The 14,430-nt window shown below is 37.6% G+C and overlaps 2 protein-coding genes across 2 annotated transcripts; one reads left to right on the top strand and one right to left on the bottom strand.

Moving 5' to 3' along the window:
* Positions 1 to 3,183: 3,183 nt before the first annotated feature.
* On the top strand, positions 3,184 to 4,125 carry LOC101299761 (metalloendoproteinase 1-like). The gene has a single exon (XM_004297848.1). The coding sequence runs from the start codon at positions 3,184 to 3,186 to the stop codon at positions 4,123 to 4,125; it is 942 nt and encodes a 313-aa protein (XP_004297896.1).
* Positions 4,126 to 4,526: 401 nt separating this feature from the next.
* LOC101314267 (cadmium/zinc-transporting ATPase HMA2-like) lies at positions 4,527 to 14,327 on the bottom strand. Its single transcript, XM_004296427.1, has 9 exons — positions 14,135 to 14,327; positions 12,544 to 12,804; positions 9,089 to 9,186; positions 8,705 to 8,960; positions 8,461 to 8,598; positions 7,577 to 7,904; positions 7,157 to 7,359; positions 6,767 to 6,966; positions 4,527 to 6,323 (listed from the first exon to the last, which is right to left on the bottom strand). Exons 1-9 carry the CDS (start codon positions 14,325 to 14,327, stop codon positions 4,788 to 4,790), a joined length of 3,213 nt encoding a protein of 1,070 aa, XP_004296475.1. The 3' UTR covers positions 4,527 to 4,787.
* Between the last annotated feature and the right edge of the window lie 103 nt (positions 14,328 to 14,430).

Raw genomic sequence — 14,430 nt, 5'->3', positions numbered from 1 at the left:
AGGTAGTATATATATATATATATATATATATATATATATATATGCAATATGCTCAGATATATCTGTGTAAATTGCTTATAGAGATTCTCCCATGGTTAAAAAAGAAATATAAACATTCTTCCCTGGATAGAACAAATACATACATACAAAACATGGCAGAAACGTTCTTATTCAAATATATATTTGTCCCGCCCGGGAATAATTTCAGGCATGGGAGTTTATTTGTGTAAACAAAAATGGTATAAACATATAAACTTTGATGCGTATAAAAAATAAATAAACTTTGATGATTGTCCAGCAGAAAAAACGAAATAACATTCATAAATATGATTATGAACAATATATCATACATATGTTAGAGAACAATTATTATTATCCAGCACTTGTGATATTTGATTGATCGATGAGCTCAGGTTGTTGGTCTTTGAACATTGATTATTAATTTGCAACGTTTGGATCGGATATGTGATGAGCTTAATTAATCTATAATTGGTTCGACATTGTGTCCTCTAATTAACTTTCTGGAATATCCGGTGGAGGTCATATATATACGAAGGCATTGCTAGCTAGAATCGATAAAAAAGTATTCTAGCTGGATTTCAAATAGAAAATAGAATTAAATTCAGTTTACTCTCATGAAGTTTGAGAGTAACTTTATGTTAATCCCTATACTTTCAATTTCATCAGTTTACCTCTCAAATTTTTGAATTTTCCTCAAGCGTGACCAAATGTCCCATATTTTGTCCAAATCGGGCGTTAACTGTTGATAATTTTAACCTTAACTATGAGGACAATATCTAGAATTTGGGCAAATCGAACCTTATATGTCCAAATCGGACCTTAACTGCTGATAATTAAAGGTCAATTCAAACGAAATATGAGAATTTGGGCACGGCAGACATAAATTGAAGAGTTCAAGGGGTAAACTGATGAAAATAAAAGTGTAGGGACTAACATGAAGTCAATCTCAAACCACAAGAGGGTAAACTGAATTTAATTCTAGAAAATAACCATGTAAGAAACTTAGGTATATATGAATGGGAATGAGAAACTTAATTATCTCATTAGAATAAAGAATTAAATTAAATTTACCTCATTGTGGTTTAGAGGTGAATTCATGTTAGTCCATAAACTTTCAATTTCATCAGATTACCTCTCGAGCTCTTGTTTTTCTGGTAAATTAGCTTCTCAACCCCCAAAACGCCATCACAAGTCATCAAATTTCAAAGTCCCAATTGGACGGAGCATGAGTGATAGGAGACGGCAAACAGAAAAATGAGAGCTCGGGGGGTAATCTGATGAAATTGAAAGTTTAAGGATCAGACTAATATGAATTCACCTCTAAACCATAATAGGGTAAACTGAATTTAATTCTAGCATAAATATATAGCACTGAATGAAATTAAGTATTATTCATGCCACAGTGTAAGTTCCTCCAAACTTGATATCTTAACCTCATTGTAATATGATTAGAATAAAAGAAATGGTGTTATGTTTTGAGTGAAAGGCGGACATATAATCTATCGTCTAGGCTAGGTGCTCAATTACGGTGCTTCAAATATCTTTAACCATCAAGCTAAAGTACGGTAACTCCAAACCCCACTCATTCTGTTTTGGCCACACCAGTAAGTCTGGCCGTGCAAAGTCTCTTTTAGTTGTTACGGGTGTGCCACCGCGCGGACGCGGAATGTAATGGTTGTAGTAGCGGGGTGCGCTTAGCCTTCTGCTTCTAATCAAGCGACTGAGGATGGAGAGAGCACCAACTCCACCGCAGGGTTCTTCAGATTCGCCTTGCGTACTGGGCAAGGACTTACAGTAGTCCGCCTGAGCGTCACAATATCGATACTCGACGTAGGATCGAGCAGAGCTTCAATTGGGAAGGAGAGGAAAAAAGAAAGAGAAAGCTCCGGAGAGCGTACGGGGAAACGAAAGGAAAGCTCCGGGGAGCGTCTGAGGTTCGACTAGGTTGAGAATTGTATTGTATTTTGTAGAGTTGAGTTGTTGTATTGTTTGTTGTAGAGAGCTAAACCAGATCCTCGAACTCTCTTATATAGAGCTATTTAGGGCCACAGGTATTGGCCCAAAGCATGTCAAAGACTTGTAGAAATCTTCAACGATAAATGTGGCGTAGGCAGATGTAAATCACTTCGTGGTCGTCGCTTTGTTCTAAACAGTAGAGTTTGCCTAGAACACTTCTTGGACGTATGCTCCTTCTAAGCACTGTATGAGTGCCCTTGAATACTAGAACTCTGGACGTGCATGCAAAGTAGATATGCACAGCTTGCATGTATATCTCCTTAATCCACTAGAATTAGGAGTGATCATATGCTTCACGTCTGGATATGATTCACATGACTATTGGATAACTATTGCATGGGATAAGAACCCTTGCCATGCACGTACTATAGTCATATGCTTTATCCAATTAAAGACGAGATGACGACGTTCTCTCAATCAAGCATGCGGTGGCGAAGTATGAAGCCCGACTTTCTTGCATGCGAAATCCAATCGTGTGGAGTCCATCTCACATGCAACCTCTTTGCATGCTAATCATCTATGTGAAATCGTCTATACGGGCTATAAGCTCAAAGATATCTCCCTCTAATAATTAAACATGCATGCATTCGTGGGAGACTTTGAAAGCCTACTGTACGTGCACCACTAGATATAATCAAGGGCAAGATGATAATATCTCAAGTCGAGCGCGAAAATGCTTGTCGAGTCGGGATGCCATCGAGATGCTTCCAAGTCGTAGCGAGATTCCATCAAGATGCCGTCGAGATACTTATGTAATTAAAGGACCACAAGCCATGCACGTGCTCTTGTATATACAAGTTGGGGTACGATGCTAAGTCGGGGCGAGGTGTTCCCCCAGCAATTAAACTCCTCTTGTACGCAAAGTCCGTTATGCAGAGTCCGTTCGTATGCGGACTGTCCAGCTCGCATGATTTCCTAGCGGGTCATCACTTGTAAACCCATTATTCCGGGCTCGCCGGTATGACGTGGACCATAAATTTAACTAATATTCACATAGACAATTACTGTCCAATAAAATATTAATTTAGGTGTAATCACATTCATGAAATGATCTAAGCTAGGGTCTATAAATAGCGCTCGATAAACTACTTTCTATCATGCATCTTATTACTTCTTGCTAATATATTAGTTAGTCCGTAGTTTTAAATGGCCTCAAAAACTCTCCCTCTCTTGACAATACTCACTCTAGATCTCCTTTTCATTATCCCATCTCTCCTCTATTGCCCAACTTCATCATTATCCCACGATCACAAAAACTCATCATCGTCGCCGTTCGAGTTTCTGGAGCACCTCAAGGGTTCTCACAAGGGTGATCACATCCAAGGCATCCTCGACCTCAAACTCTTCCTTGAAAAGTTCGGTTACTTAAGCTACGGCAACGACAAGAACCACATTCATGCAGACGACGACGATTTCGACGACGTCCTCGAGTCGGCCGTCAAGGACTACCAGCACTACTTCCACCTCCGAACCACCGGAACCCTTGACGGCAAAACCGTTTCCAAGATGACGAAGCCCCGCTGCGGTGTTTCAGATCATATTGGCGTCCACAAAATCGACTATAGTAAAAAGGATCACATTCATGAAGTGTCTCACTATTCTTTCTTCAGCAGCAAGCAAAAATGGCCTCCGTCGAAGTACCACCTGACCTACGCTTTCGCTCCAGGCACTCTGTCCGAAGCCATGACTCCGATTGCACAAGCTTTTCAGACGTGGGCAGCCAGTACTCACTTCAAGTTCAGACGACACAGAGATTACAAGAAGGCAGACATAAAGATCAGTTTCGAACAAGGCGATCACGGAGATGGAAGCTCATTTGACGGCACCGGTGGGATTCTAGCACATGCTTATGCCCCAACATATGGAAAGCTTCACTACGACGCCGACGAGCCCTGGTCCATTGGCGCCTTGGAAGGTTATTACGACTTGGAGACAGTGGCTTTGCATGAGATTGGCCACCTTCTCGGACTTGCTCATAGCTCGGAGGAGGATGCTATCATGTATCCTTACATCTCTTCTGGAGTTACCAAGCTGGATTTGCATCATGACGATATTCACGGAATTAGAGCTCTATACAAATCTCACTAAGCCAAGTCGTGTAGTGCAATATTTTAGTATATTTAAGTTGATTTTCTTGTGGTATTTGGAGGTTTTGTTCTATCTTAATCAGGGGTTGAAGCCAAAATAAAGGTCTTGCAGTCTTGCCTAATTCGTGTGTTCTATCTCTTCTATGACTTCTACCTGGAACTCAGATGCTGGTTAAAACATGTGTTCATTGTTGCGTCAAGATTTAGATATCGACTTTTGCATGCGTCCTACCATATCCCTTGTATTGTAAGAAGAAAGCAGAAGTTTGGCACAAAGATGATCAAAGATGCATTATAATTGTTTTGGTGAAATAATGATGTTAATGAAATCCTTTTTTTTTTTTTTTTTGTATACGTCTGTTAATGAAATCCTTACGTAATTCTTAAAGCAGCAAACACTATAAGGTGAAATGTTCGGTCTTGTATAGAAGAAAATACAATATACATTCTCTAAGCCAAAGTTCCTATCAAATACTTGCGTAAGTAAATGCAACCAGATACATACATTTTCAACTGGATTGCATATTGTTTAAGCTCTCTTATATTATGATCCCCTTTGCTAGCCATAAATTAGTTCCCCACTTCCCCTAGCTGAATGCTTAAATGCCTTGAGAAAAAGCTAATGGATATATTTATCTGATCTTTATTTCTGTTAGTCCAGAGCTATTCAATTGTTACTTCTGATAAGGAACCTTGAAAGCTAGAGCCAATATGTCCATGTACACCACAGCATTCCTTCATGTAGCTCTTGCAGCATCCCCCAACTTCTCTTTTTTCTAACATGCAGGCATTGATTCCCATCGACTGTGGACAACAGACCTCTTTTTCTCTTATTCGTCCACTGTTGCAAGCATGTGGGAGCGCAGATTTGGTATGGTTACTACTCTGTATAATATCGATAGTCATATGAGGAGGTGATGTTTGATGTTGATGATGATGGTGGTGATTATGATGATGATGATGATGATGTTGATCTTGATGTTGATGTTGTTGATGATGGTGATGATGATGCTCCTCACAGCTTGTGCTAGCTGTTTCCTGAAAAGCTTCATTGCTGATATGCTCTTTGTCACAATGTGTTGAGTGGCAATGATCAACACTCTTTGGTCTCCTATTTTCCTCCAAAGAAGGGGCAGAATGGTGGTTGCAGTCTTTTTTCTCATGGATTGATTGGATTCCATAACCCTCCCCACAACTTCCATGCCTTACAGTCAAGGCAGTGCACCCATGATCTTCACATGAGCTCAAATTTTCAGTCTGCAAACAGCCATGCTTGTGATTAATTTGTGACTCCAGATCATGTTTATCGCAGTTCTTTGCCTCATGCAAGTCATCATTTCTTGGGCAACTGTGAATCTCTTCTGAATCCTCACACTTACAATCATCAGCCAAGCTTGCCTTCAGAGGACTAGGCTGGCAGTCTGGTCCACAACTCTGAGAAGAACACTTTGGAGGTTCATGCACTACTACAGTTTTGCTATCCGAGAAACAATGCTGGTTTGTGTGAGTGTGGCTTTGCCTATTGCCTCCACGGTTATGAGATCTGCAGCTTCCATGATCATGGTGCTTTGCCTCATGCAGGTCACTACTGCATGTAGAATTGCCAGGCAAGCTCAAATTGGAACTAGGCCTGCATTCTGATGCACACCTCTGAGAAGAGCACTTTTGAGACTTGCACACCTCTACAACTTTGTGGTCAGAGCAACACTTCTGGTTTCCATGAGAGTGGCTGTGTATATGTTTTCCATGATTATGTACATGTTTGTCTCCATGCCTGTGAGCTCCTCGCAAAAGCAGCATGCTGTTTAATATGACAAGCAAGCATGTCCCAACATCTGCAAGAACTGCTGCCCAAACAAGTGGATGTCCCGCAAATGCTAGTGCCAGAATTCCAGCTTTAGTACTGATCGATAGGATCACATTTTCAATTACTTTACGTTTGGCTCTTCTTGCAAGCTGGATTGCCTTCGGTAGTTTCCTGACATCATTTGACATTAGAATGATATTCCCAGTATCTTGAGCAAGGGCTGACCCTGAAATGCCCATCGAGATTCCAATATCAGCCGTGGCTAAAGCAGGGGCATCGTTGATGCCATCCCCAACCATGGCTGTTTTTCCTTCCACTTTTAATTCTTTAATGATTTTGGCCTTGTCTTCGGGCAGAAGTTCCGCGTGGACTACATCCAGAGCTTGCTCAAGCTGCAGATCAGGTAAAGTTGCTACTCTTAATATCAATTTCTTAAAATTTCAAGGAAAATAACTATGCAGTTTTAAAGCCATGTATAGTGCTAAGACAGGTCCTTGAAGTACATCAAAGAATCGATTTAATGACAGATTATAGCATTGCTAACAAAAATGACTTGGTTGTAGGTTTTAGTTGCACATGGAGGTTCATTGCCGACCTTAACAACAGGTATACCAGATTTGGTGGACAAACCCAAAAGACTCAATCTGATAAAAGGCCAATTCAAGAAATATTTGAATCTGCATGCAGTGTGTAGTTAGAGTTTATGAACAGCATGTGGTGTGTAGACAAACCCTATTATCTCAGCACTAGTTTCATTCATGAACTGCGTGTAATGTGTAGTTAGTGTGTATGTTGAGATATGCGTATTAAAACTACGAAATTGTAAATAATGCACCTGCTCATTCGCTTGCATAGCTGCAGCATGGCTGTCTCCTGTAAGCATGGCTGTTTTAATACCCAATTTTTTCAGCTCCCTAACAGCCTCTGCAGCCCCAGTTCGACAAGCATCGGACAGTGTAAACACTCCAGCAGGAGTTCGGCCACAGTATATGTAACCTATAGTCTTCCCACCCTTAGATCCTTCAATGGTTGGAACTGCATGCCATAAAAAAATATATCAATAGTCAGAGCTTCTGAGATTAAGTTGCAAAGAACCATGAGAACATTTAGATTGACCAACTTGATGTAGAGAAAAAGTACATGAGCAAAATTTTTTGTTGTCACTTGCCATCTCTGAATACAGCTTAATGAAAACAAGTTGCACTGGTCTGTAACTTGGTCTCACCTGTTTCACAAGACGCTCTCAAAGCTATTCTTTTGCTTCCAATATAAATATCCTGTCCATCTATCTTTCCATGGACGCCTTCCCCAGGAAAGTTTTCGAAGTTCTCCACATTTTCCGGGTTTGGCTCAATAGAAAACGATCTCCCGTAATCAACAAGAGCAGCTGCCATTGGATGACTGGCCTTCCTCTCAATGCTTGAAACCCTTCAAAATAGGTTTCATGCTTAACATTAGTAAACTAACAATCATGTAGTAACAATTGTACATTCTAGAACTATTTGATGATGACATTGAACACTTCAAACATAAAAAAGTTGATATTTCCCATCCAAGTAAAGAACTCAATGTTACTTTACTGATATTCTCAAGGTTGTGGTAAAGCAAAACTTTTAACAATCTGATATCGTGTTGTAGCCCTTACCAGTAAATCAATGCGTTCAAGCTAATGTCGTCACGGAGAGATTTAAAATCCATCACCACAAATTCACCCCTCGTTATCGTACCAGTTTTGTCAAAAGCCATAATCTTGACTTTAGCAAGGGTCTCAATGAAGTCACCCCCTTTGATTAGGATACCGGATGTAGCTGCTTTTGTAAGTGTGCAGAAAGTCACAACTGGTGTAGAGAGGATGAGAGCACATGGACAAGCACTTACTAAAACAACCAAAGCTAAGTGAAACCATTTGCTCCAATTATGAACACGTAATGCGGCTGGAATCACCGCAATAGAAATTGATATGACTAGGACCGCTGCACAACAATATCAGGAAGTGTGTGATTAGAACTCGTTGCATGTTCTCTACTTAGAACTGGAAAGATGGGAAAAGCAGTTAGTCACTACTCACTAACAACATAAAAAAGGTGGAAATGTGTTCTTGCCACCAGTGTGGCATGTTATGTTACCATGCTGTCGATTTAAACCATTAACATTATATCTGAATTGTGGTAATGTCTCACAATCTAAAATCATAACTTTTCAAGTAGTCGGCATGATTACACTAGCACCAACGAATAGAAGATTCAAGAGTAACTCGCTGATATTGTTAGAGAGATTTCCTCTCCTCAAATGAAGTCATGATTCTAGCGCTCAATGTTATGATTATGCTGAGTTATGATTCGGCTGTAAGTGTGTAAATGCATATCATACTGATATAATTGTAGTTAATAGCCTTGAATTAATACTCTTATGTAACAGTAGCAAGAGCTGCTATATATTTGTATCTTGATAGAACAGAAACTTAATGAAATTCAAGTTCTACAGATATCATAACTTCTCAGAACAGGAAGTGCATTGGCAGAAACTAACCTGGGGTATAAAACTTTGTACACTTGTCAATGAATCTCTCAGTTCGGCTTTTGCTGTTTTGTGCCTCCTCCACAAGTTTAGACATTTTAGCAACTACACAGTCTTCAGCTAAGGCTGTAGTTTTGACACTGAGATAACCTTTACAGAAAACGCATATTATTCAGTAAAAAACAAAAAGTAAACCTCTCCCCATTAAACAAAAAAGAACAAAGGAACAAAATAAAAGGAGGGAGATTCACGTTACCATTGAGATTGACGGTGCCAGCCCAAACAGTGGAGTCCTTTTCCTTGGTAACTGGATATGACTCTCCAGTTAGTGTTTTCTCATCCACCTCACCTTTGCCATCAACAACTATCCCATCAATGGGAATAACTTCACCGGCCTTCACAGCCAGGAGTGTGTTCAGCTTAACCTCATCAACATCTACAACTTCTCCTGTATCCGCTAGCACTGCTTTCTGAGGGGCCATACTCATCAAAGATGACATCACTGCTTTCGCCTGAGTACACAACATGGTGATAACGGAATGTCAATACAGATGTTTACCCATTTTATGATCTACAAATGACAGTCATTGATCCCTCTAATACCATTCATCTGTTTGAACTAATGCACAACTTTGCTAACCTTGTGGCCTGCCCTAGACTCGAGCCACTCTGCGATGGTGAAGAGAAATACAATAGTGCCAGCTTCCAGATAATCATTTAAAGCAATTGTACCGATCACTGTATAAAGTATACATTGTATGAGTTACCAACACCTGTATATGTATAAACCAAGTATACAATCTGTGTGTGTGTGTGTGTGTATCATATTTACATATACAAAAGTTCACAGACAATACCATTTGTACATCATCGCATGCAGGCATCTAATATTAATCTATCCTATGAAATTTTATTGATATGAATTGTTTTGATTCAAGATCAGAATTTCAGCTCATTTAATCAAACATATCATCCTTAGTAGCGCTGACCCAAAATTGACTCATAATGGCTTACATATCATGCTGAATTGCTGAGACGATAGAGCAATCAGTTCATTACTTCATTTCCATTCTACCTTTTGTTTTAATTTTGATAAAAACTGGTTGAATAGAGATTCATGTCCTACATAAGCATCGCAAAGTCTAAATTACTATCAAGTATTGATTCATTACTGAAATAGCCATTGATCTTTAAACTGTATTGGTCGTCTTATATTCTATAATATAGTTACTAACAATATCTTTTTTTTTATTTTTATTTTTTATTTTTTATTATTTTTTTTTTAATAGGAGTTAGGTAGAGCAGAGAGCTCTCCCACCTCAAATTTATTAATAAAAAAGAAAGATTACAAATAAGTTGGATGACACTAAAGCCAGTATCCTAAAACGTATACCAAACAAGAGACATCAAACTATATTATAAAACAAGTTAATGAAAACGAAAGTTTGCCAAGAGAGATATTACTAACAATATCTTAATTATTGCCTAGCTTGATCATTAGCCTAAGGTTAGGATGTCGACGTACTAGACCTTTCCAAATATTTCTAGTGCCATCACCAAAAGTAAATCCTTATAGGACATATTATACACCAGAAGTACCAGAATGATCTAGTTAGGGCGTACACCACTGTGTTGTATAGTGCAGATAAATGATTCATATGAACTGCGAAATATGTCACTTCAAATACTGGGAGCCAACATAAATTAGCCCGAACATGCTCAGTACACTACAAGGAGGGCATTCTAAAACCTTGTCTAACCAAGCATGCATGTATTCTTGCTGATTCTAAAGCTGAGAAGAAATGCCGAAATGTAAAACAACTTGAAAGCATAAGTTCTACCAGAAAACCCTATAATGGAAAGCGGTGTTCCTTGTCCCTTATGTGTAATGTATATATGAATATATCAATCCTTTCTAGCTAAAATCCAAAGTTCAAACTGAAAAACACCAAGAAGAATCAGATGGCTTAGCCAGTTATCCTCAAACCAAGGACATATTTTGGCTTCAAATGGAAGAGTGTGAGTTTGATGCTTTATGTACAAAATCCTTTTTCTTTTTTTTTTCTTTCTGTGTGTGTGTGTTTGTGTTTAGTTATCCGAAGGCAAGATGGTGGTTCGGTGGGGCGGTATGGGCAGCACGTTTGAGTCTTATACGTTGAAGTAACCAGAGTTTTGCTTCACCCAAAAGAGAATACCAGAAATCTCGGTACCCAAAAGGCCTAAAAGAAAGAAAATGTCACAATCAATACAGCCAAAAGTGACCCAGAAATCCAGCATTCAAACATGCCTTATAGTACGTGTTTCTTCCAAATATCAAAAGCAGAGAAAAGGTAATTAGGACATCCAGTTTACAATATGATTTTAGGTTTTATGTTCTATATAATTATATGTTTGTCTTTTTTAATATTTTGCTTTTTATTTTCGTTTTATGTACATATATAAATATTTTAGGTGTCGTGTATGCGAAATATAAAGAGTGATATGTTACCTCTAAAATCAAAAACCTTATTCTTGCGAGATTTAGATAATAGACTTTAATATTTAATTTATTTTTCTCTTCTTTATTCAAATTTATGATTTTTAAACTTTAAAATTCAGAATTTATTTGGATAGACTTTAAACTACGGAGTCTATATTTTGTGTTCAAGATGAACTTAGAAGTTTTAAAATTATGGTTTCATAGTGTGCTAGTATGGTCAATTCCTAATACTTTCAAAATTATTTAGTATTAAACTTTCAAAGTATCTATTTGGTTTATAAATTGTTGGTTTGTTGAAAAATTATTGCCAAAAATTTTATTGATATATTATATGTACTTATAAAAACAAGTAATAGAAGAAAAGAAAAAAGAAGACCTAAAATACGATAATTCTTTACTAAGCCAAAAGCATACAAATTTTAAGAAAAATTATTTTAAAAAAGAAGAAGAAAAACGGAAAAAAAACCGAAACCGAACCGAACCACGATTTGGTTTGGTTTCCGGTTCAAGGTCTTAAAAAATACGAAACCAAACCAAACTGAACCGAATTTTTTATTCGATTTGGTTTCTGGTTTTGGTTTCTGGTTTTAGGTGAAAACCGAACCCACCCCTAACATCCATTGTTGTTCATTTGACAAAAGAAAATTAGAGGCATATAAATTGTCCAGAGGAAATTTTTCAAATGGTGCCCCAAGTTAAGTCAATTCATCATTTTGACACCCCAATCTTGAAAACTATGATATTGGTACCTCAACACTTAAACTCAACTCAACATTAGTTCTTTCTGTGATTGACACCGTTAAGTTGGACTTTGTCCATAGGCAAAATTGTCTCTTCATGTTTTCCTTCCACAAATCTTATCAATTGAATTAGAGTTTTTCGACCTGAAGATATCAGCTATGAATGTGAGTTCTATTACCTAGTTATCTTTGATTGTTCTATTAAGTATATATGTTTCATGAACTTCTGTACTTGATACAAAATGCATTTTAATCAATGTTGATTCTTTCTCTCACCGGTGGGTTATATTAATGGCCAATGGTGTATTATAATTTTTAGATGTCTCTAATTTTTGTATGCAGCCAACATATGGCTCACCACAAATTCTGATACTGATGGAAAAATAAACATTATTCTGGAGGAAAATGTTTGTGGAGGGAAAAGATTTGGTGAGGAAAAACATGAAAAAACAATTTTGCCCATGGATAAAGTCCAACTTAACTGTGTCAATTACAGAGGGAACTAATGTTAGATTGGGTTTAAGTGTTGAAGTACTATTATCATAGTTTTTAAAATTAAGATGTTAAAATGATAAACGGGTTTAATTTGGGACACTATATTTAAAAAATTTACTCAATTGTCTAATATTCGCCAATAATTTAAGCAGATGAAGTATCACATGCTCGCTAAAAGGTGTTAATATGATGATCTCACAACTAACGAGAAACAAAGACGTACGCTCAACCAATTGAAAATTTTCTCAAAATCATTATGACCCATCAACCAACCCATTTGGGCAGTCACAATGAAGCTCTCATGTAAAAAGTAGGAAGATAATGACAGCAAGAGAAAGCAAAGCTAAATGGTAGGACGTAGGAGATAATGAAGGGCCATACCTGCAACAATCATAAGGATGTTGATGTCGAGCCGAAGATTTCGAATGGATGCTATGCCTTTCATAGCAATAGGGAAAATGCCGACAGCGACTGCGCCGAGAGCCAGCCATCCCATGGGTCGATATACGAATTTGAGTAATGAAAGCAAGAGGAAGACGCCGCTGGCAATTGCATATGGACTTGGCCATTTTTGTTTGAAACTGTTCTCTGCCCCATAGACTCTCACATTTGCTTCTAGTCTTGCTTGATTCAATGCCTTGACTGCATTGACAAGAAGAGACCCCATCACCAAAACATAATTTGGACAAAGTTCACATCAAAATAAATGATTGGAAAAGATTGTGTTCACAAGAAACCAAAAACCAAAAAAAAAACCACTCAATTCTCCAACTTGTAACTGCTGAAATGTCATTAGGGTGACAACAACGTTGTGGACTGGAACAAGACTCAACCACTTACCAAAAAGTCAATTTTTATTTTCTGATACGAAAAATAAAGTTACATGAAAAATAAAGACAGTATATTAAAATAAAAGTCAATTTCTAAAATAAGTTGACACGCTTTCATAAGAAAAAGTTACAAAAAAGTTACACGCTCTCGTAAGAATATTTTCATCAAATCAACTAGAAATGAAAATTCATCATAAAAAAGGCCAGGGTGGGTATATATATTCTGTTTTTATGAGACGCACAAGCAAGGCGCCCAAATATTATTTTATTATAGAAAATTCTGTTTTAACTATAATCTTAGCTATGCTCAAAACTCACACAAAGCATGTGAAGCATTTGGTGAGTAATATCGTACAACAATCACAAGGAATATGAGGTAAAACGTACAAGGAACTAACAGAATGCTAATTAGAGTAAATTTAAAATAGTGAGACATAAATAACATTCAACTAACGTAAAAAGAAGAAACATATGACAGTTACATGCAACAAAAGGTGATGGAAGAGGAAATGAGGCATGAAACATATATACTCGCTACACCCATCATGAAAACAATTTAAGAAAAAGTTCCCCAAAATTAATTTCTAAAAATCTTAAAGTTTAATTACTATGAATTATAAGAAGGAAAAACAATAATGTAGAATTTGGGTAAGAGACCAACCACGTTTATATCATTTGGTCTGATATCTGTTACGCTTAACGGTTATTGATTCATGTCAATGTGAATGCACATATTTGATAAAAAAAAAGAAAAAAAAATTAATAAATAAACCCAAAACGTTAAAGCATATCTCCCTCCCTATCTTTTGGTTTCATGCTCTGCTTATTCATCACACACTAACAGAAAATGGACTCGTGTCACCGACTACATCACCTCAGCCTCTCTCATTCACCTTTACTGAAAATAGTTTTGCCTTCTGATTGTGCAAGCAAATCAATTTCAGAATTATTTGATCACTTTCCAGGCATCAATCAATTTTGAAGGATCAATGACCAACTGTGACATTCAACTTGCTAGTCCCAGCTAATTAAGTTCCTACCTATAACCTATCTGTGACAGTGAAGCCTCATCTGGTATCATTTCCAGAATTCCTAGAGAAATTGAAGAAAATAATGGTAGTGACAATTTAGGGTGTACTTACCAATTTGAAGCTGAGAAATGAGGAGGCTATCATGAACAACAATCACAGTTCTTGTTGCCACAACCACAGAAACCTCTTTGACGCCAAGAAGAGGCTTCAAGATGTTCTCAACCAAAGGCACTTCTGATGAACAGCACAAGCCCAACACATCAAAATAGCTTTTCTGCAACTTTTTAGCTGCCTGCTCAGCCATGGTGCTCAGGCTAGCTCTGCAACACACACAGTAAACCAATCAACTTTATGGTGGGCAATAAAAAATGACAATGAATAAATAAAAATTTGGCTTGTGGGTGCTT

This window comes from Fragaria vesca, linkage group LG4 (genome assembly GCF_000184155.1).
Source record: "Fragaria vesca subsp. vesca linkage group LG4, FraVesHawaii_1.0, whole genome shotgun sequence".
NCBI classification, from domain to species: Eukaryota; Viridiplantae; Streptophyta; class Magnoliopsida; order Rosales; family Rosaceae; genus Fragaria; species Fragaria vesca.
This window is presented reverse-complemented; position numbering and strand designations above follow the sequence as displayed.

Excerpts from the sequence above, each read along its gene's own strand:
- LOC101299761 (XM_004297848.1), top strand. The coding sequence starts at position 3,184 with ATGGCCTCAAAAACTCTCCCTCTCTTGACAATACTCACTCTAGATCTC.
- LOC101314267 (XM_004296427.1), bottom strand. The coding sequence starts at position 14,327 with ATGGCTGAGCAGGCAGCTAAAAAGTTGCAGAAAAGCTATTTTGATGTG. Across the intron at positions 12,805-14,134 it reads CATTTCTCAGCTTCAAATTG|TCAAGGCATTGAATCAAGCA; the intron begins GTAAGTACACCC and ends TTGTCAATGCAG. Across the intron at positions 9,187-12,543 it reads CATCCTTATGATTGTTGCAG|TGATCGGTACAATTGCTTTA; the intron begins GTATGGCCCTTC and ends TACTTTATACAG.